This window comes from Pseudorca crassidens, chromosome 2 (assembly GCF_039906515.1).
Source record: "Pseudorca crassidens isolate mPseCra1 chromosome 2, mPseCra1.hap1, whole genome shotgun sequence".
NCBI lineage: Eukaryota > Metazoa > Chordata > Mammalia > Artiodactyla > Delphinidae > Pseudorca > Pseudorca crassidens.
The window spans coordinates 35,777,983-35,801,182 of NC_090297.1; the positions used below are offsets into that span (position 1 = coordinate 35,777,983).

The window sequence follows — 23,200 nt, forward strand, 5'->3', positions numbered from 1 at the left end:
AAGATGGAGTGGACAGCAGAGGTTAGGGAACACAGAAGGAGGAGCAGATCTGGGGGAACCAGAAACAACTGAGATGTCCAGCAACAGAGGGGTTGCTTACATAGGCTATGGGACATCCCTGGGACATCTCTCCAGCCTACAGGATTGGTTTGTGACTTTCTCCAGCAGCACTCAGGAGCCCAGCTGTAAGGGTGGGAAAGGTGGATGTATGGCTTGATCTAAGTTCATGGTTCCCCTGGGCTAGGACAATAGAATGACAAGGGGCAGGGTGTTGAGAGTGCTCACGAGAGAGTGGCTGAAGCGATATACTCAAGGGACTAGACCAGGGAGGGCTCGTGTACTGAAGAGAAAGGCAGGGCTGGGAACTAGAGGAAGGGAGAGAGGTAGAAGGAGAGGAATTTGTGGCCCTGGAGTGGACCCTGGGGTGTCAGGTTTGTTTCAGAGCTGATGCCTTTGCAATCCGGTACTGAGATCCCTCAGGGAAGAATCATCCCATTCTGCAATTAAAGAACTGAAGCCTAGAGAGCTTGTCACCTGCCCAAAGTCGCCCAGCTCCATCGGTGGCAGAACTGGGCTTGGAGTGTTGTTTTCTGCTCTGCCATACTAGCTCACATTCTGTCTTTATTTTTCAGGTTCACTTTAGAACAGTTGACTGAGAGCGAGGAAATTCAGCAGAAGGGAAAGGAGGCGAGCCCAGCAGAGCAGATAGGAGAGAGAGGGCAGGCTCCTCCTGGGCCCCTCAGTAGCGGCGAAGGGGAGGGGTACTGCTGGGCCGTTGGGTCCTCCTCGTGGCCCAAGACCCACCCCCCCGCCCAAGGTCAGAGCAGCACAGCCCAGTGCCCCACGCCCTGTGCCCCGCCCTGCAGCTCACTTGGTATCCTCCATCCACACTGGCCCCACTGTGTGCTCGCTGTGCCCTACCGTGTACCTTGTCTCTGCCACACATCCTGTGTCCCCAGCACCCACCAGGTCGTCCGTCCTCCAGCCGTGTTTGTTCCCCACGCCCCAGGCTCCCTGTACACACCTTATGCCCCCCACCTTGTTTCTCATTAGCCTGTACACACTTTGGGTCCCCACCACTCACCCAGTCCCCTCACAAGCTGTGTGCCCGCTCATGCCCACTTGTGCTGTGTCTACAGAGCGCGTCAGATGGCTTCTGGAAATCTGTGGCCACTCGGGTGCCCAAGGAACCCCCTGAGATTCGCATCCTCAACCCATATTTCATCCAGGAAGCCGCCTTCACCCTCATCGGACTGCCTTTCAACAACGGCCTCATGGGCCGCGGGGTGAGATGTCTGGATCCTGGGAGAGGGAGAAGGGGACCTGGGCCAGAGGTGCCTTGGGAAGGAAGGACAGGGCGGCAGGGTGGGGACAGAGGATTCAGTTCTCAGGAGCAGAGCTCAGCTCTGGAGAGCTTCGCTGAGGGTCTCCGCCTCACTCGGAACCCCCTTGCCCTCCATCCAGAACATCCCGACCCTCGGCAGTGTGGCAGTGACCATGGCACTACACGGCTGCGATGAGGTGGCAGTTGCAGGCTTCGGCTACGACATGAGCACACCCAATGCGCCCCTGCACTACTATGAGACCGTGCGCATGGCAGCCATCAAAGAGGTGCAGGGCTGGGCGGGGGGCAGCCCCTGGGCAGGACGAGGGAGGGCTAAGTGCCAGCAGGAAGGACAGCCTCTGACTGCGCGTGTACAAACGAATGGCCAAGGGACGAGCCAGCTTCGGGGCTGGCTGCTCAGAGCTCCCTGGAAGGCATCCATCCCTGCCCGCAGGCCTCTGCCCACCAAGCGCCCTTCTCCCTGAACTTCCCCTCCCTGGCCCTCTCCTTGTCCTGGTCCAGCCCCTGCCTCCTCCTTGCTGCTCCCCAGCCACCACATGCCCATCTCGGAGCAAGCTCACAGCCCTCCTCTCTGCTTCGATTCTCCTCTTCCCTCAGAGGACCTCCTCACCCCCTCAAACAACCCACAGACGTTACCTCTCCGTGCCAGGATGCCCCCATACCTCCTCCACCCTTCCCCGTGGCCAAGCACTAAAGCTTTCTAGCACCCAGAGTTGCTTCCCGGGTGATTCATATGTTCAGGTACCTTAAGTCCTCCCAGTCAGCTAGCCTCTCCCGGCACCTGTCCCTTCACAGCAAGAGCCCATGTGGAAAATCCAAGCGCCTCTTACAGCACCCTTCGCTTATACCACTCATCTCCCGCTGCTCCCAGCCTGGACCCTGGGCATCTGGAGCTTGTGCTTTGAGCAGCTTCTCTACTCCTGCATCTGGGTGGCGAGGGTTCTTAGTGTCAATCTCCCAGAGTCCGAGCAGACTCATGGTTCAGCCAGCGCTCGTCCCTGCTCATCAGTCTCTCACATGCCCATCTCCAACCCCACTGCACTGTTCAGGCCTTATGCTCCCCAAAGCTCCCTCCCTCCCTCCCTCCCTCCCCTCCTCCACCCCCTCCACCGTGAGAAAACTGGAGAAAACTGCAGCCCCAGGGGTGCTCTGCCCCTTCGCCCTCCTCACTCCCACTCACCCTTCACCCCTCGCAGCCGGGCTTCCCCCTTCACCTGACATGCCTCCCACCAAGTTCACCAGTGACTCAAGGCTGCTGAGTCCAAGGGACACGCATCAGTCAGTCCTGTCGTTTCTGATCGCTCTGAAACACTTTCTGTGTTGACCGGCCCTTCCTGAGACGCTCTCCTGCTTGGACCCTTGAGTCGGTCATTTCAGTGCTGCTCCTGTTTCCCTCGCCAGGCTCTCTCATTCTCTTCCTCTGTGTCCTGGATTTCGGTGCGTCCCTTAAGAGTCAGCATTAGCTAGGGCTCCATCCTAGAAGTCTTCTCTTCTCACTCCACATGTTTCCCAGGAGATTCACATCCCCATCCTTGGCTTCCGTTCCCATCCATATTGTCTTAGGCTTTTTGGGTTCATTCAGTCGGGCTCGAGTAATTTCGAGTTATTTCAAGGAAATAAGAGAGACTTGGGAATCTCTTGAGAAGCCAGAAATAGCCTTACAGCTGGGCCTCCTGTTGCCTGGAATGGGGTTCAGGAGTGGAAATCTCATCTTGGGTCCGGGAGAGCCCCTGACCTGTCTCAGCCCCTCAGCAGTGGCTCCAGCCCTGCCTCATTTTCACCAGGACCCTGGTGGTCTCTCTGTCTCTGCCTCTCTTCACATATCTTCCTGCTGCTTCATCCCCTGCCAGCACCCACTGCAAACTGCTCTCACTGCTTTTACCTGCCCCCTGGCTTCTGTTTACTCCTATGTTTGGTCTCTTGCATTTTCCTTTTATATATACTTTATGTAAAAGTTTTAGGCAGGAGGTGAGAGGCCGCAGACGTAGGCAGTAGCCGGATCACGAAGGGCTTTCTCTGCCACGGTAAGGAGCGTGGACGTTGCTCTGAAGGCAGGAGGGAGCTATGGACCAGTTTTAGGCTGTAGATTAGCATGCAGTCGGGTCAGTGTGGCTGCAGCGTGACCTAGAGGGTTCCAGGCAAGAACAGAAACCAGTTGGGACACTGTCTCAGCAGTCTAGGCAAGAGATGAAGGATCCTGCACTGGAACTGTTCAGTGCTGATGGGAAGACAGAGGTAAGAAACGGTTAGGATTTTCAATCAGCAAGGCCTGGAGGTGGCCTCCATGCAGGAATGAGGTGGAAGGACACCACCTTCCCTGAGGTGCCCTAGTGGAGGCTGTTCCCTTTCTGCCACCTGCCACATCTCAGTTGTCAGGCCATTGCCCCCGCCCCCCTTCCTCATCCTGTAGAACCGTCTGGCTCTGAGGCTCACGGCATCTGCTGCACCACCTCCACGAGGAGTGCTGAGTGCTGGCGATGAAATCAAATGGCCTGGGTTCAGAGCCTGGCTCTGTACCTTCCTTTCCTTATCAATACAAGGGGTAATGTTAGGCCTGGGAAAGAGTCGCTGTGATGACGTATAGAAGAGGCCTGGCCATGATACGCGCCCATACGTGTTAGCCACTGCTATTAATATTAATTTTTTCACCCCTACTTACTCTTGTTACCTCTCAGCACCCTAGGGAAGTCACTGAAATGCTGTTGCTTGGATGTAGGGTCCCTGTTGTCACATCAGGGTGTCTTCAGAAGGCAAGTGAACCATTCTGTGCCCTGGCCCCACCGTTGCTTCACCTCCACCTGACTGATCAGTCCATTCTCCAGGCCCAGTGAGAGCCTGGGGATGTGAAGACAGTGGGGTGAGGACCGAATGCCGGCGGGCTATGTGAGGGGTGTCAGAGGCGTTCATAAAGGAGGAGAGGACTTCCCTGGCGGTCCAGTGGTTAAGACTCCACACTTCCAATGAAGGGGGCGCTGGTTTGATCCCTGGTCGGGGAACTAAGATCCCACATGCTGCGCAGCGCACCCAAAAAATTAAAACAAAACAAAAAACATAAAGGAGGAGAGAGAGTAGAGAAGGGTTAGAAGTCGCAGGGTTGGGGAATTCTCTGGCAGTCCAGCGGTTAGGACTCTGCGCTTTCACTGCTGACTAATATCCTGTAAGCTGTGCGGCGTGGCCAAAAAAAAAAGAAGATGCAGGGTCGTGGAGACCAAAGGAGGGAGTGCCTACAATGTCCAGCACTGCAAGGAAGTCCCGGGAGATGTGTGCTGAGAAGTGGCCGTCAGATGCACCAGCCCCGAGGGACTGGGCAGGAGCCAGAGAGTGAAGTGGGCTCACGCAGGAGTCTGCCATGGGAGGGAAATCTGGGCTGGAAATGAGGATCTAGGGGTCGTGAGCACAGCTGCTTGTTCAGATACAGGGGAGGCACGGATGAGGTTTCCCAGGGAGATGACAGAGGAGGACGTGCGATGGTCAGGGCAGAACCCCGGGGGCACAGACATAAAGATGGGAAAAGAGCTGTGAGAAGGAAGGCTCCTCTGCGAGCGTGGTCTCTGCATCCAGAGTCAGGGGTCCTGGTGAGGCTCCCAGAATCCTGCCGCAGCCCGGGGACAATGCAGGCGGCGTAGCGAGGAGAGCACTGTAGGCTCCTGCGCTGTGTGCGCCAGGGAGAGATTGGGAAAAGAGCGCCAGAGAGGCGGCGTTGCCTGGTCCAAGAGAGAGATGCGTCCAGGCAGACTTTTTTGTTTACTCTGTTATTACGAACTTTGTCAAACACCTTCAAAGTATAGAGAGTAAAATACTGCACTCCCGCGTACCGTCACTCCCTCCCCCAGGTATCCCCCAGCACACAGACCTAAACCTTCCTCCCATGCCTCCCCTCCCCGCTGGTTATTGGGAAAGAAGTCTCAGACATCGTATCATTCCAGCCATAAACATTTCAGTAAATTTCTCTAAAAGATAAGGACGATTTTTTTCAATATTATACCATTATCGCACCTGGAAATTTAACAGTAATTCCTTGATATCATCAGCTATCCAGTCCTCTGCTGACCTTTCAACCCTCAGGGACTCCCAGTGGGTGTTCTTGAAACTGACCCATCAGATTGGTTACTTCTTCCTGGGGAGTGATGCAGGCATGGGTTAAGTAAAGAGGTGTATGAGTTTCTGTGCTCGCTTGGATCCTGGCCCTGCCATTCTTCCATGCCTGCATTTTCTTTCCTGGAAAATCTAATTTCATTCAACACATATGTCCTGAGCACCTACTCTGTGCCAATCAGTCCCTGCCTTCAAAGACAGACAGTGAGCCAGATGTCTGAATCTTCAAGGAATGAGGGTGAGTCACCCGGTGGTCTGCGACATGGACGGGCAGTTTGCAGGCGGCTGAGGAGAATGCCAGGAGTCAAAGGAGCCAGAGGTTCAAGGGAGTACACAGGGGCAGTTGTGCAGATGCAGCAGCAAAGAGTGAGGGAGAGCCTGCCACCTCCAGGCACCATGAGTGTGGGTGTGAGCGAAGAAAGAGCATGTCTGGGGGATGCTGTCCTTGGGGGCAGCCAGGTTTGTGGTTAGCACAGGAAGTTGAAGGGGGTGTTCAAAGGAGACGAATATAGGAGATTTTGCCCAAGTTTCAGACTGAAAAGATTTGGAAGGTTGGAGGAGGTTGACTGGGTCAGATAAGGACCAGATAAGAGCTGTTAAGTTCTCCACACCAGTGTATAGTGGCTGTGACCATCCTAGGGTGAGCCTCAGCGCTGACGGATGCAACAGAGCGGTCAGCTGTGTCCAAACTGTGACAAGGCCATTGGCTTTCGTCGTTCCTCTATTCATTCAATCCTGTTTCATTCTTTGAGAGACTCAGTCATCACAGCTTCCTGGTGAGAGCACTGGGGAAAGGAGAGAACCTGAGCCTGGGTGCAGTCTTCCGCAGGAAAGCCCTGGAAGGCAGCGTCTTCCCTGCAATTTTCATATTAACCGTAAGATGAGCCTCTGGCCCCCTGGCTCCTCTGGTCTGAGAGGCAGGATTTCATTAGCTGCCCCCAGGCCTGGAGAGTGGATTGCAGCAGGCCAGAGAATGACTAAGCCGCCCCACACGGTTCCCTTTCCAGCAGGGCCCAACCCCAGGCCTGGGCCGGACCTAAGTGACTCACATTGCCTGACCTCAGGGTGCCTAGGACCTAGGGGCCCGGAGAAGCCGCCAGGCAAGGACAGGTGGAAGGAGTGAGAACAAGGTTGGAAAGCCTACATGTCTAAGACTTGGAAGAAGTTAAGAGGCCGGGGAAAGGGGTTAGAAGGTTATTTCCTCCAGGTCCTGGGAAGGGAGGAGGGTGAGCTGTGGCACCTCTAGGGCAGACCTCCCACAGTCAGAGCATCGGAGGGCGGTGGTCGGAAGAGGGCGTGGAGCCCTGGGAACCTGCGTTCTAGCAGGGCCACATCCCAGCAGCCACCTGGGCTGCCCAGCTGACCACTGCTCCATCTTTCCTTTCAGTCCTGGACGCACAACATTCAGCGAGAGAAAGAGTTTCTGCGGAAGCTGGTGAAAGCGCATGTCATAACTGACCTAACCAGTGGCATCTGAGGTGGACCCAGCACGCGGCCACAGAAGTCCAGCCACCGCCACCTGCCCACTTCATTGGCCTCGGTCTGGCTCTGCCTGAGAGGTGTGGGAGCCTTCAGACCCAGAGAAGGACAGTGCCAAGTGGCCCCAGGGGTGGTGAGGCCTTGGTGGGGCAGCCAGAGTTGTGTCTGCTCAGAGCCCAGCCTCAGAGACCAGCACTAGGCCTCACTCTCAGCCTGGGTCCTTGAAGCCAGAGGGCCAGGAGGCCACTGGCCATGCCCAGCGGGCCCAGCATGCAGGAGGCGGACATTAGGCAGCAAGGCTGCTGCCAGAATCATTTCTCCAATCAGTGTTCAGTGTATTATCATTTTGTGAAGTTGGGGTGGGGGGAGGGTAGGGATAATTTATTTTTCAATAAGGTTGGAGATGTCAAGTTTGGTCTACTGACCGTGCAGAAGACCCACTAAAGGGCCCCTCAGGCAGTGGTACCAATGGGCTCCCTGTAGAGTGGGAGTGCCAGGACTAGCCTGTGCCCTGCTCTGGGGCTACAGGGAGATGGGCAGGATCTCAGGCCAGCCCCTTCTGGCTCATGACACTGTTTGGCCTTTCTTGGGGAGCAGATGAGATAGTCCCACTCAGCAGCCCCCAGCTGTCCCACAGAGAAACGCTGGAGCCATCCTTTAAGCCAACAAGACGCCCCTAGGCTTGAGTGGAGAGAACTTCAGAGCTCGGGCGGTGAGGCCTGGCCCAACCTGATGGGAATGCCCCTCCCCCCCCAGCTGCAGCCGACCCAGAGGACAGCGCCCCAGGCCTGGGGTGACAACGTGGCAGCTGTTCTGGGTTTCAGCAGTGAGACTGCCAGGTCCTTGGGTTCTGCCTTTAGCCTGGACCAGAGGGAAGCGAGGCTCAAGGACCTCACCCAGGCTGTGGCAGGCATCCTGAGCAGCCATCATGGAAGCAATAAAGCTCTGCCCTGAACCTGGCCTCCTCTTGCTTCCTCTGACTTTCCTGGAAGAAACGGGAACCTGGGGCCTCAGCAAGTATGCTAAACCCAAGGGCCATCTCTCCAGCCCTCCTGGGTCCCTTTCACTTCTCATGTTAGCTACAGGACCTGGGTAGCCACCTAGGGGCCTTCTGGAGCCTCTCCTGTCCTATAGCCGTCCTGCACCCTCTTTGCCTTAAGAGAGGCAGTCTAGGGGCATCAGGACATGCCCCAGAATCTACCCTGCTGCCTCCTACAGGAGCCAGAGTTCAGGGGATTGAAGCACCACCCTGTGCACAGTGCCACTGGGTCACCACAGCCCCAGCACTACAGGGACAGAGGTTCCTGCAAGCACAGGAAAGTTGCACGGCCGGGCCCCCAGCACACAGACCTAAACCACTCCTGGCAGCTCCACTGAGCCCTGGAAAGGCACGCCCTCCCCCTTAGCACACAGGCACCCGGTCTCCCCTCAGGACCCCTCTTTCTGCACAGAACAGGAAGACACAGCCCATCTCTAGGCCCCCTCTGGCAAACATTATTTTATTATTTTTTAAAAAATTTATTTTATTATTATTTTTTAAAATTTTATTTATTTATTTTTGTGGTACGCGGGCCTCTCACTGTTGTGGGCTCTCCCGTTGCGGAGCACAGGCTCCGATGCGCAGGCTCAGCGGCCGTGGCTCATGGGCCCAGCCGCTCCGCGGCATGTGGGATCCTCCCGGACCAGGCCACGAACCCGTGTCCCCTGCATCAGCAGGCGGACTCTCAACCACTGCGCCACCAGGGATGCCCTATTTTATTATTATTATTTTATTTTTATTTATTTTTGTCTGAGTTGGGTCTTTGTTGCTGCGTGTGGGCTTTTCTCTAGTTGCGGCGAATGGGGCTACTCTTCGTTGCGGTGTGCGGGCTTCTCACTGTGGTGGCTTCTCTTGTTGCAGAGCACGGGCTCTAGGCGTGTGGGCTCAGTAGTTGTGGCTCGCGGGCTTAGCTGCTCCGCTGCATGTGGGATCTTCCCGGACCAGGGCTCGAACCCATGTCCCCTGCATTGGTCTTAACCACTGCGCCACCAGGGAAGCCCCTCTGGCAAACATTAGAAAGGACATCCCAACCTTACCCCCTAGAGCCCTGGAATCTGCTCTGTCCCTTCCCCAGCATTCCCAGGCAGGCCTGAGAAAGGCCAACGCACTCCTGCCCCGGAGGCCATAGGCCTGGGAGTGAGCTTCCTGCCAGAGCTGCCACGTGGCAACAGGTGGGGCTGCCTGGCCCCGTCACCTCTTACCTGACATTCCAATCCAAGTGCCATTCCCTCTGACTTCCCACGTGCCCCTTTACTGCTGCGCTTTGTGCTCAGACAGAAGCCTCCTCAGCCGAGGGGAAAGTGCGGCTCTGACGGAGGGACAGGGAGACCCAGAAACTCCCTTCAATTCTGCTGTAAACAAGGCCACTGTGATGCAAACTCCAGTGCTTCCTGTGTCCTATGTGAATGGCGCCCCCTGGAGTTGTGCAGGGCATAGGCTGCATGCCAGCAAGCAGCAGCCCTGGCTGATAAAGCCCTGGGGCAGAACCCACCCCCCGGGGCAGCCAGCTTGGGGAGGCAGCAGAACACAGAGCTGCTCACTGCCTGGCCTCCTGTCCCACAGGGGTCCTGCCGAGCCTGGGAAAGTCTGGCTTCTAGTCCCCACGACTGCACATTAACTGCCCTCCCAAAAGCTGCGGTTCTCCACCCGGCCATACACCAGAGTCACCTGTGCAGATGTGGAAAACTGCACATGCCCATTCTGATTCAGGTCTGGGGTGAGGCCCAGACTCAGGTAGTTTTAAAAGGCCCACAGGTGGTTCAGACGCACAGCCAGGGTGCAGCTGGCCCACACATGTTCCCTGAGCACTGTCAGCTTCACCCACGGCTTCCAGATGTCAGTTGGTCAACGATTCCCAAATTACCATCTCCAGCCCAGTTCTCTTCGCTTTGCTCCAGGCTACGAACTCAGTCACTTCCTGAACATCTCCACTGGGATAATCCACAGGGCCCTCCAGCCCGGCACGTCCAACACTGAACTGATGAGCTCCTGCCCCCAACCTACCCCTCCTTCAGGAGCCCCAGCTGCCAGAATGCGTCCCCTCCTCCCGGTCACCCAGGCCAAAGGCATGCCATCCTACTTCCTCACCCCATCCAATCAGGCACCAACTGAGTTTTCAAAAAGATGTGTTCCTGAAAGAGCGCACAAGGCCCCGCACTCTCCCCACAATTCAGCTTCAGAATCCTCTCTCCCCCAGCAGCCTCCTGACTACCTCCAAACCACCCTCCCCACCACAGCCAGAGCCAGCCGCTGACATGCACGTTGGATCACACCATTCTCCTGCCTGAAACCCTTCAGTGGTCCCCAGTACCACTAGGATGAAGTCCAGACTCCCTGTTAGGACACACAGGATCTGGCCTTTCCTTACCTCTATCCATGTTACCCATCCAACCTCCATTCCACCCACCAGCCAAACTGCCATAATTAGGCATCTGAAATACTAGCCTCCAGCTCCCACCTCAAGCCTCAGTGCAAAAGTTCCTCCGCCGGGACCCTCCCCTTCTTCAGCCCCTGGCACCTACTCCTACCAGCGCCGCTGTGCCAGGCTGAGCAGCGGTGTTTGCAGGTGTGTCTGTACTCCAAGCCCCAGGCGGCAGCGGAGGGGAGCGGCGGCGCCACAGGAGCCGGGTCAGACTGTGAAAGCCCCAGCGCAGTCAGTGCCTCTCGGACTTAAAGAATGCAGTGGGTCTGTTGGGAGACGAAACTAGCGGTGGATCAGAGAGAGCATCTACTGCAGAGCGGCCAGCCAGGACGGCGGGAACCCGAAGGCCGGTGGGCCAAGGCAGGGACCGGCCTGTCCCCTCCCTCTCCCGCCCTCTGCCCGGCCTCCCAACTCCCTACTCCCAGTGTCTACAAACTCCGAACACTCAGTGTCCATGCCACTGCGCCGCCTGGGTTCTCCACTCTGTCCTGGGGGCCCTTCCCAGCATCTCCACCCCACCCCACCTCGGGGGACCTAGTGGAGCCAGGGGGACCAGATTCCAGAGGGTGGAATGGCCAGGTGAGCCCTGAAAGGTGGGGCGGGGCGGGGGGTGCTCGGGCCCCACCCCAGGATCCGGTGACGCCGGGGCTGGAATTTGACACCGGACAGCGGCGGGCATGAGGCTGCTGAGGGATGGAGTTGGGCCCAGCCCCCAGACACGGTCCACGGGCTCCACCAGCAGCAGGTCCCTCGGGTCCCAGCCCTCGCTGTGTCCCAGACCCAGAGCCCTGCACTTGCGGTAAGCCGACCTGTTTGCCCACCTCTCGTCCCAGCCCAGGGGCTAGAGGGAGCAGCCAGGGTCGTCCCCCTCCACTCCTTTCTTACATCCTCCCTCTCCTGGGCCTGCTGCGCAGCTCTCCGCCCCTCCCAGCCCCCCGCAGTCCCTCTTGTCGCTTGTTGGACTGTGCTAGCCCTGCTGGCCCGCTGTAACGTGAGGCTTCCGCTGCTGCTACAGGGCTCAGACCAGCTGCCAAGCTTTTGGCTAAAAGGGGCACTGCCAGGTGCACAGCCCTGGGCATGAGCCTTTCGAGCTGCAGGGGAAAGCCCAGCACTGGTCCCAGGAAAGGTGCCTAGGAGAACACAACACAGAACCCCCGGGTGAGTATCGGGGGCTGGTAGATGGGGAGGAAAGGCAAGGGCTGGAGGACCAAGTGGCCCCAGATTGCCGGGAGGGATACGTAGGGCCTGAGCTGCCTACGTCCCAAGAGACCTGCTCCTGGGCTCCCCCTAGTGCAGGGGGCCTTTAACCCTGCCTTGCCGGGCTTTCCCTCCATCAGTGAGAACAGTCACTAGCCTGGCTCCTCAGGCCCGTATTCCGTTAGCCGAGCACACCTGGCCCTGGAGGACCTCACCAGGGAGGACCAGCCCACAGGTATGCAGACATTCTGTGTGCTCGGGGGTCGGGGTGGAGGTGACTGCTGGGACCAAAGAGCAGGCCAGCTAGTGAGGGCTCACGAGGCTCCAGAGAGGTGTTTGGGAGTGCCAGGCAATGTGGGCTCACAAAACCTGGTGGGACTCCGAAAGCCCAGCTGGGCTCAGGAAGGATGGTTCGTGGGGGAAACTTCTAGGAGCAGGGCCAGGCTGCCAGATCCAGGGGAAACTGGAAGGGGTACAGACCTGGACCAGCTCTCAGGGTGGCTACGCTCGCAGAGGCCAGTCTCGTGTAGAAGCAACTCCAGGGAGTTGCTGGGGCCTGAGTCTAGCTGAAGGTAGGGGAAAATCCCACCCCCCCGTTTGAGTCCACAGGCTTGGCAAATGCTACCCCCTGGTGGCCATAGGGAGCCATGGCCCAGGCCTCATGTTCCTAGAGGGCTCATCACCCTCCACCATCTGCTGGGTGGGCAGCACAGGCTGAAGCCTGGGCCTCACTATCATCAGATAACTCAGGTCAACCAGCAAGCACCCTAATTTTCCCCCAGGCCACAACTTCCTCCTCTGTGGCATGGAGAAAAGGCTCTCTGTGAGATCAAGGAAGGTCCCCTTCCCCGCACGGCTGCGTGGGTCTACCCTTGCGACCTTAGATAATTGCTGAGCTTCTCCGAGCCTTGTTTGCTCATCTGGAGAATGGGGATAACACCATTTACCTCATGGAGTTGTGAGGTCTGAAAGAGGGAGCAGGTGCAAAGCACCACGAAATAGGTTCTCCATGCAGCCACTTCTGCTGGGTTGAGCCCAGCTGCCCAAGCCCCTTGTCCCTCATCTGGAGAAGCTGAAGTGGAGAGATGACCTGCTCAAAGGATAGCTCATGTCTCAATGTTCCAAGCTGCCTCAAGAGGAGGGTGGGGGAACAGGTCAACTACGGCTGATGGGAGTTCCTGGTGTTGACAGAGATGGAGCCTGGACGTGGAAGCCCTTCTGTGCTGCCCCTCTGGCCCCGGCCTAGGCGGCAGGTGAGTGGTTCTCCCAGTAACTCCCACCTGGTATCGAAGAAGGGTGGCTTGACTAGGGAGGGAGAGCAGGGCTCCCTGGGCAGGCGTCAGAAGTAGGTGGGGGAATGGTCAGGGAGGGGCCAGGAGGAAGGAGGGAGGTCAATGCCCTCCGGTGGTGATTCCTTACCGGGGCTCCCCGGGGCAGCTGATCCATTATCCTCCAACCCGAGCCCTTCCATCCGGCCCCAGTCCCTCCCTGCGCCCACCAGGGTTTCCTCCTACCCCCTGAGGCTCCACCTCGTCTCTCCGAGCAGCCTGCCCTGTGGCCTACCCTGGCCGCTCTGGCCCTGCTGAGCAGCATCGCCGAGGGCGAGGCCTCCCTGGGCCCCGCGCCCAGCAGCCCGGTCCCCCGAGAAGGCCCCGCGCCGGCCCCGGCGCCCCCCGCGGGTCCCCTGCCTGGTAGGTGAGAGGGCGAGGGCGCGGGGCGGGGCGGGCTGGCCGGGGACCCGCGCGTGACTGCGTCTCGTTCCAGGGGGCCGCGCGGCCGGTCTGTGCGGCGGAAGAGCCCGGCGGCTGCCGCCCCCGCCGCCCGCGCCCTCGCCCTCGCCCGCTGCCCCCCGAGGGCCCCGCGCTGCGCGGGCTGGGGGCCGGGGCGGTCGCGGGAGCCGGGGGAGCCGCGCGCGGGCCGCGGGGGCGCGGGGCTGCCGCCTGCGCTCTCAGCTGGTGCCGGTGCGCGCGCTCGGCTTGGGCCACCACTCCGACGAGCTGGTGCGTTTCCGCTTCTGCAGCGGCTCCTGCCGCCGCGCGCGCTCCCCGCATGACCTCAGTCTGGCCAGCCTGCTGGGCGCCGGGGCCCTGCGGCCGCCCCCCGGCCCGCGGCCCGTCAGCCAGCCCTGCTGCCGACCCACGCGCTACGAGGCCGTCTCCTTCATGGACGTCAACAGCACCTGGAGGACCGTGGACCGCCTCTCGGCCACTGCCTGCGGCTGTCTGGGCTGAGGGCTCACTCCGAGGGTGTGCAGACGCACCCTTACCTGTGGGTCTAACTGCCTGGGACCGGCCAGGGGCCTTGGCCGGAGACGGAGGCTTCAGCCGGGTGAGTGACGGACATCAGCCCTGCGGAGATAGAGGCACGACTGACCAGCGGCCCCAGGGCTCTCACCCTGCCGGCCTCAGCCCCGCAGACCCCAGAAACCTCAGCTGTGGAGACCCGAGGACCCACTGCGCACAGACGCTGGCAGTGACCAGGCCATGGACCCAGGACTCCTCCTCTGGAGAACCCAGATGTGTCAGGTCGCAGCCTCAGCCCAGGCCTGGGGGGACAGATCTGGAGACACGTTGCAGTTGTGTTGCTGAAGTGCCTGTGCTGGAGTGGGCCTTGGACTCACTCGTGGGAGCTGGACCCCTATTTATTACTTCTAAGTTATTTATTTACTTCTGTGGTTTGTCAGATCCTTTGCTGGGCTGTGGGGGCCGGATGGAGGTCACTCCCTGACCATCCCACTCACAACTTCAGGCGCACTCAGCAGTCATAGGCCTGGCCCGGGACTGCCTGTGCCCACCCAGCAGCTCTGGGAAACGAGGGGCATGGAACACAGGCAGAGTGAGTGACAAAGATGTGTTCACCGGTCCCAACAGGCCAGCCAGCTCACAACCCCTGCACAGTCCCCAGCGGTTGGAGCCTGGGGTTACTGGTGGAGAAAGCCATACCCTTGAGACCTCTGGCATGCTGCGAGCCTTGTTTCATGGTGAAGATGCAGAGAACCATATATTGCCCCACCCCACTGTCACTGATCAGAGTCCAGGGCACCCTGACAGGTGCATAGACTGCCTGTGCTTGCAGATGGCCCAGCACGGGGAGCTCACTACCCACATTCCATGAAACAGCCCAAGTCAAGTGATGAAGAGGCTGACGGTGGGGAAGAGGGTGCAGTGGGAGGCTGGTTTGGGGGGATGAAGCACAGAGCATCATGGGGATAAGAAAGCAGGAAAAGACTGAGGGTGCCTAGAGAGACCTGCATCTTGGGTAATGAACAAGGATATTCACTTATCCATTCAACAGATATTTATTATTTTATGTCAGATGCTGGGTAGACAGCAGGGATACAGAAGTGAACCCATGATCTCAGCTCTTAAGCTTAAACCATGAGAGACAGACAATAAATAATTTACATAAATAATATTTAAATTCAGTTTGGCAAACAGTATGAAAAGGACAAGCAGCTAACAGGTACACACTCTCATCTGGAAGGAAGAAGAGATTAATGCTGACCCTGGCCTTCCACACTGTCCCCGAGTCATATCTCAGAAGTCAGTGCAATCCCTCTGAGCTTCTGTGTGTGTCCTGTGAAAACTTGTTTCCTGGGCCCAATGAATTTGTCCTATATGATTTTTTTCTTTGCAAATAAGATCAGGATATGTGTTTGGACGCATGCTGGGTCTGAGGAACCATGGGACATCCAGAGGGGTCGTCAGGAGGCAATGGGCTGTACTGGTCTGGAGCTGAGGAGGCAGGTCTGGGCTGGAGATTGATTTTGGCAGCTGTGAGGACAGAGGCAGTAGCTGCAGCCAGGGGTGCACGAGGCACCATGAGAGTGAGGCAGTTGAGGCTGGGATCCCTCAGGCATTTGACCGCATTAACCAAAATTCCTTCGAGCTGCCTAAGTGCCTGCCCGCTTTGGCACAGGGGCCCCCTTCTCCCAGGCTACAGTGAGGAGCTGGCACGGGCTCTCTGAGGGCTGTATGCATTCCGGGTCAAGGAGGAGAAACAAGTCTGTGCTTCCATTCTTCTGTGTTCGCTGCCCCAGTTCTAGGTGCCCCCAAAACTTTGGTGCTCTCGTGCTGCCCTCAAACACCCCCTTGGCCCTTCTCTCTGCCTCCAAACTGACTCAGGATCTTCAGTCGCCAACCCCCACCTCGAGCCAAAGAAAATGGCAGCAGTGCCATACAGTTTGGAGGCACCTCATGAAGGCCTGGGCCCTGGTCCTGGCTGGGGGTGAAGGGGGGGTTCTGTCAATTCCAGGGTCATTGCGACCAGGGAGCCCCTGCTGGAAAGACTCGAAAGCCTGGCAGAGTTCTCAGACCCTCCAGGCCCTACCCCTTAGTGGACATCTGTGCTCTCAGAGCCACTTACAGGAGATGGGTTGAAGCCACGTCTGACAAGGCTCAGAGAGAGAGCCAGGTCAGAACTCCAGCCAAAGACGCTAGCTCTCAACACTCCCCAGATTGTCAGTCCTTGGGGAGTAGGGTCCCCCCAACTCAAGGCTGCATTCTGGGCCCCAGAGAGATTGTGCCCGACAGCTTACAAAATTGTGGATGAAACAGCAGCTTCTCCAAAAGGAACACATTCCCGCAAGAACTAGTCTCAGTCTGCAGCCCACAATGAACCAAATCCCTCTTAAAAATAAGTGAAGCTGTTTTCCTCAAACAAGTTGCAGAGCTCCTCTTCTCTGCCTACAGCTTAGCAGAGGCCACCAGGCACGTGACCTCACCAGGTAGAGCACTTCTGCTCCTCGGGAGCCACAGGTAGCTCTAGAATCTCTTTTTTTGGCTGCACCACAAGGCTTCCAGGATCTTAGTTCCCCAACCTGGGATAGAACCCATGCCCCCTGCAGAGGAAGTGTGGAGTCCTAACCACCGGCCCGCCAGGGTGTTCCCCAGACTCTCCATTTTGACTGTAGTCTGTTTCATATTTGCAAAATGACGTTGCCCACTTGAATGATCTTCCCAGAACTAAGGTATGGTCTCCTCCAAAGGGGTATCAAGTCACCACCTCTTGCAAGACAGAAAACTACAGATGACTTTGAAATTACAGTTTTTCCAGCTTCAGGGGTCACCCAAACATCCCTCTAGATTAGTTTCATCCAGGAATCAAGGTTCGGGGATCCATGCGCTCCTCCTGCCCCGGCCAATGGCGTTCCTCCTCTCTTGTCCAGGGACTGCTGCATTTCCCCCAGCTAGAGAGCCCGGAGAGTTCATGTGGACTGGCTGCCTAACCGAGGCCTCATCTTGAAAAGGAAAGGTAGGGTAGAAAGCTGAGAGATCAGAGAAAAGATCTAAGAGAATTTGTGCCATGTGAGATCACTTTTCTTGTTCACAGGGGTGGTGCCTAACCTGTTGTGGAGTTGTACAGTCCTTACGGAAACTGATGAAAGCCAAGGATCCGCCCCACCTCCCACCTCCCACCTCACTGCTGAAAAAAACACCAATGTGTAAATCTGGTGGACAATTTGAGGGAGCCCACAGACTTTCCGAAGCTCATTCAGAGATTCCGTAGGAGTCCATGGCCCTTGGGCTTTCCTGCCCTGTTCTGGGTACTATTATCAATGTCCTCCTGCAGCTAGATTAGTTCCTCTGTCTGTGCTCAGGTTCCCATATCAGGGCTCTCTGTCTCCATTATGTACAAGCCTCCCTATGCTTCATCCTTTTTCTACTGAATGTCTTCTTTCCCTCTGCATTTAAACTCACTTGAATATATCACAGCATAAAAAAATGACACTGTGATTACAAATATATAAATATCTAATCGACTTCCACCTCTCCTTCACTAAAAGAGCTCTTGCTGCGGTCCCCAGTGGCCTCATCATTACTAAACCCACAGGCCACTTCTCAGCCTTTAGTCCTTTGGACTCTCAGGGGCGCCCAACTTTGTCAGCCCTCTTGGAACACCTGTCTTCTCTTGACTCTCTATTCCATACTCTCCTGGATTTTCTCCTACCCCTGCTCATTCTCAAACTCCTTTTGGGTTCCTTTTCCTTTCTCTGCCTCTTAAGTGTTCGTCAGAGCTCTGATACAGACCTTCCTTCCCCATCTTACTGTCCCTGAGCAATGTCACCAACTCCCATGGTTTCAGTTACCGCCTCCAGGCTAATGATGCGCTCACTGTACCTCCAGCTTAACCTTTCTCCTAAGCTCTGTCTGTATTTCCAATACTTCTGTCTGCATAGCCTCAGAAACCTCAAACTGAACTTACCTGCCCTAGATGTCTTCCATTCATTCCTTCAGATGCTCTCTCCACCCTTCTCTACCTGCTCTAAGCCCCACATCGATGAGCTTCCCTGCTCTCCAGCCTCTAAGCCTCCTCCAGGGTTCCCTCCCAAGTGAGAGACAACCTCCAACCTCCATCCAGGGACACGAGTCAGAAACTTGGACAACAGCCTAGACTCCCTGAGCTTTGTCACTTCCCTTTTCCATTAGTTCTCAGATCCTTAGATCCTGCAAGCCCATCCCACTTTCTCTCTTCCCAATGCTATTCTGTTGAAGTCTTCCTAATTTGTGGAATGGTTTATTGCTCATCCTCCTAACTGGTCTCTGTCTCCAGCCTCAACTCCCTCCAGTCATTCTCAGCCCTGTGACCTTTTAACATTAATTGAGCACTAACAGTAGTGCCTTGGGCCAGTTATAGGGATTCTGAGGTCAGCTAGAAAAATGTTCTACCATCAAGGAGACCACAGGTGGAGGTGGAGGTGGGGGAAGGGCTGCCCGTTTGGCAAATAAAAACAGGACATCCAGTTAAACTGGAGTTTCAGAAAGTATGTCTCATGCAATAATTGGGATATACTTATACAAAAAATGTTAATCTGCTATTCAAATTGAACTGGGTGTCCTGGATTTTTTCTGGCAACCCTAGGTGGGGGTAAACAAGTAAACAGAAAATGCAATCAACCACCCTAAGTCTCCCAGTAGAAGGATGGCTAGGGTACAGTTATGTATGTCAGGGTCGGGGAGGATTCTATACTCATAAAGGGAAAGGAATCATTTCTACCCAGATGGAAGGGGCAGAAGAGCCAGGAAAGTCCTTGTGAAGGAGGTGGTACTTGAACTGGGCCTTGAAAAATGAAATATTTGCACAAGGTGGATAAGGGGCATTGGGCCTGTACTGGTTGTCCTTTATCGCCTTCATGGCTTCTTAGCTCTGAACTCCCCCTTCTCACTGGCCATGCCCTCTCCAGCAGGGTCGGGACTCAGCCTTGGGCAGGAGTGGGAGGTGAGGGCCTCTCCCTTGGGCTCTATCTCAGCCCTAGGACTCTGCTACTCCTGTGTTCTTTAGCGTTCTCTTCGCTTCTTACTAGCCAACCCCTCATTCCTTCAATCCCCTAGTACAGTTTAAGATTTTTATATAAACTGTCCCTGTGTGCTTACTGTGTGGTTTCTCCTGACGGGTCCTTGTCTGACACACAGCCTTCAGCAGAGGCAGCAGCATGAACAAAGGCAGGGAAGAGCCAGCAATTTCATGTAGAATTGGGGGAGGACCCTCATCAAGACAAAAGTCAGATCATAAAGGCCCCAGAGTGCTACACCAGGGAGCTCGGACTTGGTCTCGGGTAGAGCCACTGAAGGATTTTAGGTGTGACTGCCTAGAGACTTGTTTCAGATGAATTACTGGCTGCTGTATCTAGTTTGGACTGGAAGGGGCAAGGCAGGGGGGCACCAGTTAGACCTGGAGCAGTTAGGGCTGTTCAGGCAACAAATGCTGGTACCTTGACCTAGGGCAGAAGCAGTGCCGAAGGACAGAGAGATGTGAGGCACGATCCACAGGACTCGGTGATGAACTGGCTGTGAGGACCTGATGAGAGGGAGAGTTTCCAGGAGTCCGGCCTGGGTGACTGGTAAGAAATATAGGGGATGTAGTATTTTTAGCCTGTGATGGGGGTAAGGTGTGGGGGAAGTCATAAGTTGGGTTTTGTAATGTGTTCAACTTGAGGTGCCCGTGACACCTTCAGAGGGCGAGGAGGCTGGCAGCAGCTGGGTCTGAGGGTCAGGAACTCAGGACAGTCTGGACCAGAGAGATGTGGGAGTCACAGATCAAAGGCAAGGGAGTGGTGAGATACGCAGGAACAAGAGGAGAAGCAGAGGCTAAGGCCTGGAGACCCAGCATTTAAGGAACAGGGAGAGGAGGAGAGACAAGCCTGTGAAGGAGACCAAAAGGGAGGAACCAGAGTGGTGGAAAACAACAAAACAGAACAAAGGGAGGGAGTGGTCAAAGGGGCCAAATGCAGCAGAAAAATCAAGTCACATAAGGACTGAAACTGCCCGTTGGGTTTTCTGGCAACATGGTGGCCTAGAGACTCAGGCTAAGCTTCTTGCTGAAAACAACTAAAAATACTAGACAAAACATATAGTTTTAAAGATTAATGTGTCCGTGAGCTGGCAAACACATGAGAAATGTTCAGGCATGAATGAGTGAATGGATGGATGGATGAATGAATGCAGGAAACTACAAAAGTAAGCAAAGCTCAGTAGCTGGTGTTCACCTTGAAGGCATTTTCCTTACCTGGGGGACCTGGGAATTGGTTTGTAAGGGCTCCATGAGCTTATGGTGGGGGTCTACTTGGAACATTCTCCATAAGGCCAGCACCCCAAAGGACTATGCCCACACTTAGGGCAAACTAGAAATAAACCTTCCCCTCCTTTTCCTAACCTCTTTCCCTCAAACCAGGGGACTACAAAGAAGTTGCCTGCAATTAACTTTAGTACTAAGTGGAAAGGGGGCAACCTCCCCTGAGAATTCTTAACTACAGGAGGGCCCTCAATTCACACTGTTTTAGAAAGCTGAAAAACTTCAAACTGGTTAATTTGTCATGGACATGGATTGCTAGTGGTTCCAGGTGACCAACAGAAGCTCCTTCTCTTCCTCTCCTGGGCTTTGGAATACTTTCCTGAATTTGGGGACCCCCTCCCAGGGTTGTCACAGGTTCTGGCCCCTATATGTCCTATTCTTATCTCTCAGAGGAGAGAAGAACCCATCTGTAACTAGTTCCCAAAGATTCATTCCCCAATTGGCTCTAAGCTATCCTGGATTGCCATCCATGTCTCCTGGAAGTCCCCTTTGCTCTGGTACCCAGAAATGCCCCCAACCCTGCCTGGGGCTCACTTCAATCTGTCTGTCCTAGGTGAGTTTATAAAGCATGTTCAGGAGCCACTGTTGGTGAGACTTGGCTTCTTTCTCTGCCAGGGGAACCCCCAGGCACCAGGAAGAAGCCCTAGATTGGAAGCAGGGAGAAAACTCACTTTGACAAAGTTGTGGCCTCTGGGCCAAACCCTAGTCATACACCATCACAGCTTGTCCTTCACTGCAGGAATTACTGTTCTTGTTTTTTATAAAGTGAGTTTCAGAAGAAGTCAAGGTCTTATGGCTAGAAAGAGGCAGAGACAGGTTTTGACCATAGGCCTAAGTCCAGAATTTGTTCTCTTAACCGTCCCCCCCATCCCCCCACCTGCACAATGAGATCCCAGTATCAGGGCCAGACATTTCACACCCCTATGCACAGACCTGGAATCAGTTACTTTATTTTGACTTCCTGTTTCCTCCTTCCAAATCCCCCCTGCCTCTACTCTTTCCCCTTCAATGTATCACACTATAGATATATTTTTCTAAAATGCAAATCCAATCATCACTGCCCACTTGAAACCCCATGATGGTTTCATATTGCACTTAGGATAAAGTGTAAACTGTTCCCAACTGAGTCTACTGTTCCCAACTTGTCTTTCCAACCTCATCCCTTCTCCCTTCCTCACCCCCACAGACATCCCCTTAAAGCGAGCACAAATTACTAGCTATACTTCAAACAGTTTCTTTTTTTTTTATAAATTAATTAATTTATTTTTGGCTGCATTCGGTCTTTGCTGTGTGGGGGCTTTCTTTTTATTTTTATTTATTTATTTTAAAAATTATTTACTTATTTATTTTTGGCTGCGTTAGGTCTTCGTTACTAAGCGTGAGCTTTCTCTAGTTGCGGCGAATGGGGCTACTCTTTGTTGCATTGCGTGGGCTTCTCACTGCGGTGGCTTCTCTTGCTGTGGGTCACGGGCTCTAGGCGTGCGGGCTCAGTAGTTGTGGCTCATGGGCTCTAGAGCGCAGGCTCAGCAGTTGTGGCGCACGGGCTTAGTTGCTCCAAGGCATGTGGGATCTTCCCGGACCAGGGCTCGAACCCGTGTCCCCTGCACTGACAGGTGGATTCTTAACCACTGCACCACCAGGGAAGCCCTCAAACATTTTCTTAATAAAGATTTGTTGAATGACTAGATTCCCACTGGGCTCATGCTTACCAGATAATCAAGCTCCCTCCTCCCCAGTCTCTCGCGGTGTTCTTCAAGCTCAGATCAAGTTTCTCCTCCTCAGGGAAGCCTTCATCCACCTTCTCAGGCCTCAGCGGCTATAGCCAATGCCAGCTTCCTCCACTGAACACAGAGTACAGAGGTCTTTTCCCTTTTGATTTTTTTTTTTTTTTCCCTGCTGGGAAAGCTGGCAAATGTTAATAAAACGTGAGGTGGAGGAGTAAGGGGTAGAGACTGCTGGGGTCTGTGGCCAACCAGATCTGTGGCTGATCTCTGCTACCCTAGCTGTGTGCCCAGGGACAAGATAAGCTCAACTTTCCCCAACTTCAGTTTCCTCATCTGAAAATGGTGAATGAAAATACCCACCACAGAGTTGTTGACAGAATTGGACCTAAGGGGGACTTCCCTGATGGCACAGTGGTTAACAATCTGCCTGCCAATGTAGGGGACACGGGTTCGATCCCTGGTCTGCGAAGATCCCACATGCCCTGGAGCAGCTAAGCCAGTGCGCCACAACTACTGAGCCTGCGCTCTAGAGCCTGCAAGCCACTACTGAGGCCGCGTGCCACAACTACTGAAGCCCACGCACCTAGAGCCAGTGCTCCTCAACAAGAGAAGCCACTGCAATGAGAAGCTCGTGCACCGCAATGAAGAGGGCCCCCCGCCCCCCACTCACTGCAACTAGAGGAAGCCTGGGCGCAGCAACGAAGACCCAACGCAGCCAAAAAATACATATAAATAAATTTAAAAAAAAGAATTTGGACCTAAGGTATGTACTGTTCCTAGCACTTAAATGTGAGCTATTCTTATTTTAATTACTCATAAAGAGACGTTGCTCCCAAGAACCCGATGAAATTCTCCAAGCACTGTCCATGGTATGTGGTTTCCCAGTTGCTCATTGGGTGGCCCCGAGAGCCATCGTTTTTTATTCCTGAGGCGCGCCAAGCCCCCTTTATTCTCAGGGTAGTGCGGACGCCTTCCCAGACGGCCCCCTTCCTGGGCCCCAGGTCGTGCCGCCAGCGAAGCACCGGAGTAACCTCTGCCCCCCCAGCACCCCCTCCCCCCGCCCCACCAACACGTACCTTATCCTCCAGCCTGGGTTCGCAGCTCCACCCACCGGCCCCTTGAGTCACGTCCTCCTAGGAGGCTGCCCCGCAGCGCCTCCCGCCGGTCGGACCTGGAGTGCCTGTTGGCCGCGGTAGGCCTGCGGCTGGCGGGGCTCGGCGGGTCCCGAGCCCACGTGCTCCCCGCCTCCGCCGCAAGGCGCCGCCCTCCCGCTGGGCGCAATCCGGACTACATTTCCCAGGGTGCGCAGCGGCGGGGGCCTTGGCTCG

General features: G+C 55.6%; 2 protein-coding genes and 1 long non-coding RNA gene across 8 annotated transcripts in view; 2 read left to right on the forward strand and 1 right to left on the reverse strand.

The window, feature by feature from the left end:
* The window catches only part of ST3GAL3 (ST3 beta-galactoside alpha-2,3-sialyltransferase 3), a 238,534-nt gene extending 230,660 nt beyond the window's left edge, over positions 1-7,874 (forward strand). For 3 of the 6 annotated variants that reach the window (XM_067725835.1, XM_067725838.1, XM_067725836.1), the window contains 3 exons: positions 1,140-1,286; positions 1,465-1,611; positions 6,828-7,874. In XM_067725835.1, coding sequence (XP_067581936.1) covers positions 1,140-1,286; positions 1,465-1,611; positions 6,828-6,917 — 384 coding nt within the window. In that variant the 3' untranslated portion in view covers positions 6,918-7,874. The remainder of the gene's footprint in view (positions 1-1,139; positions 1,287-1,464; positions 1,612-6,827) is intronic. The other 3 variants (XM_067725840.1, XM_067725841.1, XM_067725839.1) reach the window with 2 other exon arrangements.
* The window catches only part of LOC137218634 (uncharacterized), a 33,711-nt gene extending 10,656 nt beyond the window's left edge, over positions 1-23,055 (reverse strand). Inside the window, exons 1-2 of the long non-coding RNA XR_010940805.1 lie at positions 22,949-23,055; positions 13,844-13,925 (exon numbers count right to left, since the gene is read on the reverse strand). This is a non-coding gene — a long non-coding RNA (uncharacterized lncRNA). The remainder of the gene's footprint in view (positions 1-13,843; positions 13,926-22,948) is intronic.
* Positions 7,999-14,243, forward strand: ARTN (artemin). Its single transcript, XM_067725842.1, has 4 exons — positions 7,999-11,812; positions 12,769-12,830; positions 13,124-13,268; positions 13,342-14,243. Exons 2-4 carry the CDS (start codon positions 12,771-12,773, stop codon positions 13,806-13,808), a joined length of 672 nt encoding a protein of 223 aa, XP_067581943.1. The 5' UTR covers positions 7,999-11,812; positions 12,769-12,770; the 3' UTR covers positions 13,809-14,243.
* Positions 23,056-23,200: the final 145 nt, after the last annotated feature.

Excerpts from the sequence above, each read along its gene's own strand:
- ARTN (XM_067725842.1), top strand. The coding sequence starts at position 12,771 with ATGGAGCCTGGACGTGGAAGCCCTTCTGTGCTGCCCCTCTGGCCCCGG. Across the intron at positions 12,831-13,123 it reads GGCCCCGGCCTAGGCGGCAG|CCTGCCCTGTGGCCTACCCT; the intron begins GTGAGTGGTTCT and ends CTCTCCGAGCAG. Across the intron at positions 13,269-13,341 it reads CCCCGCGGGTCCCCTGCCTG|GGGGCCGCGCGGCCGGTCTG; the intron begins GTAGGTGAGAGG and ends GTCTCGTTCCAG.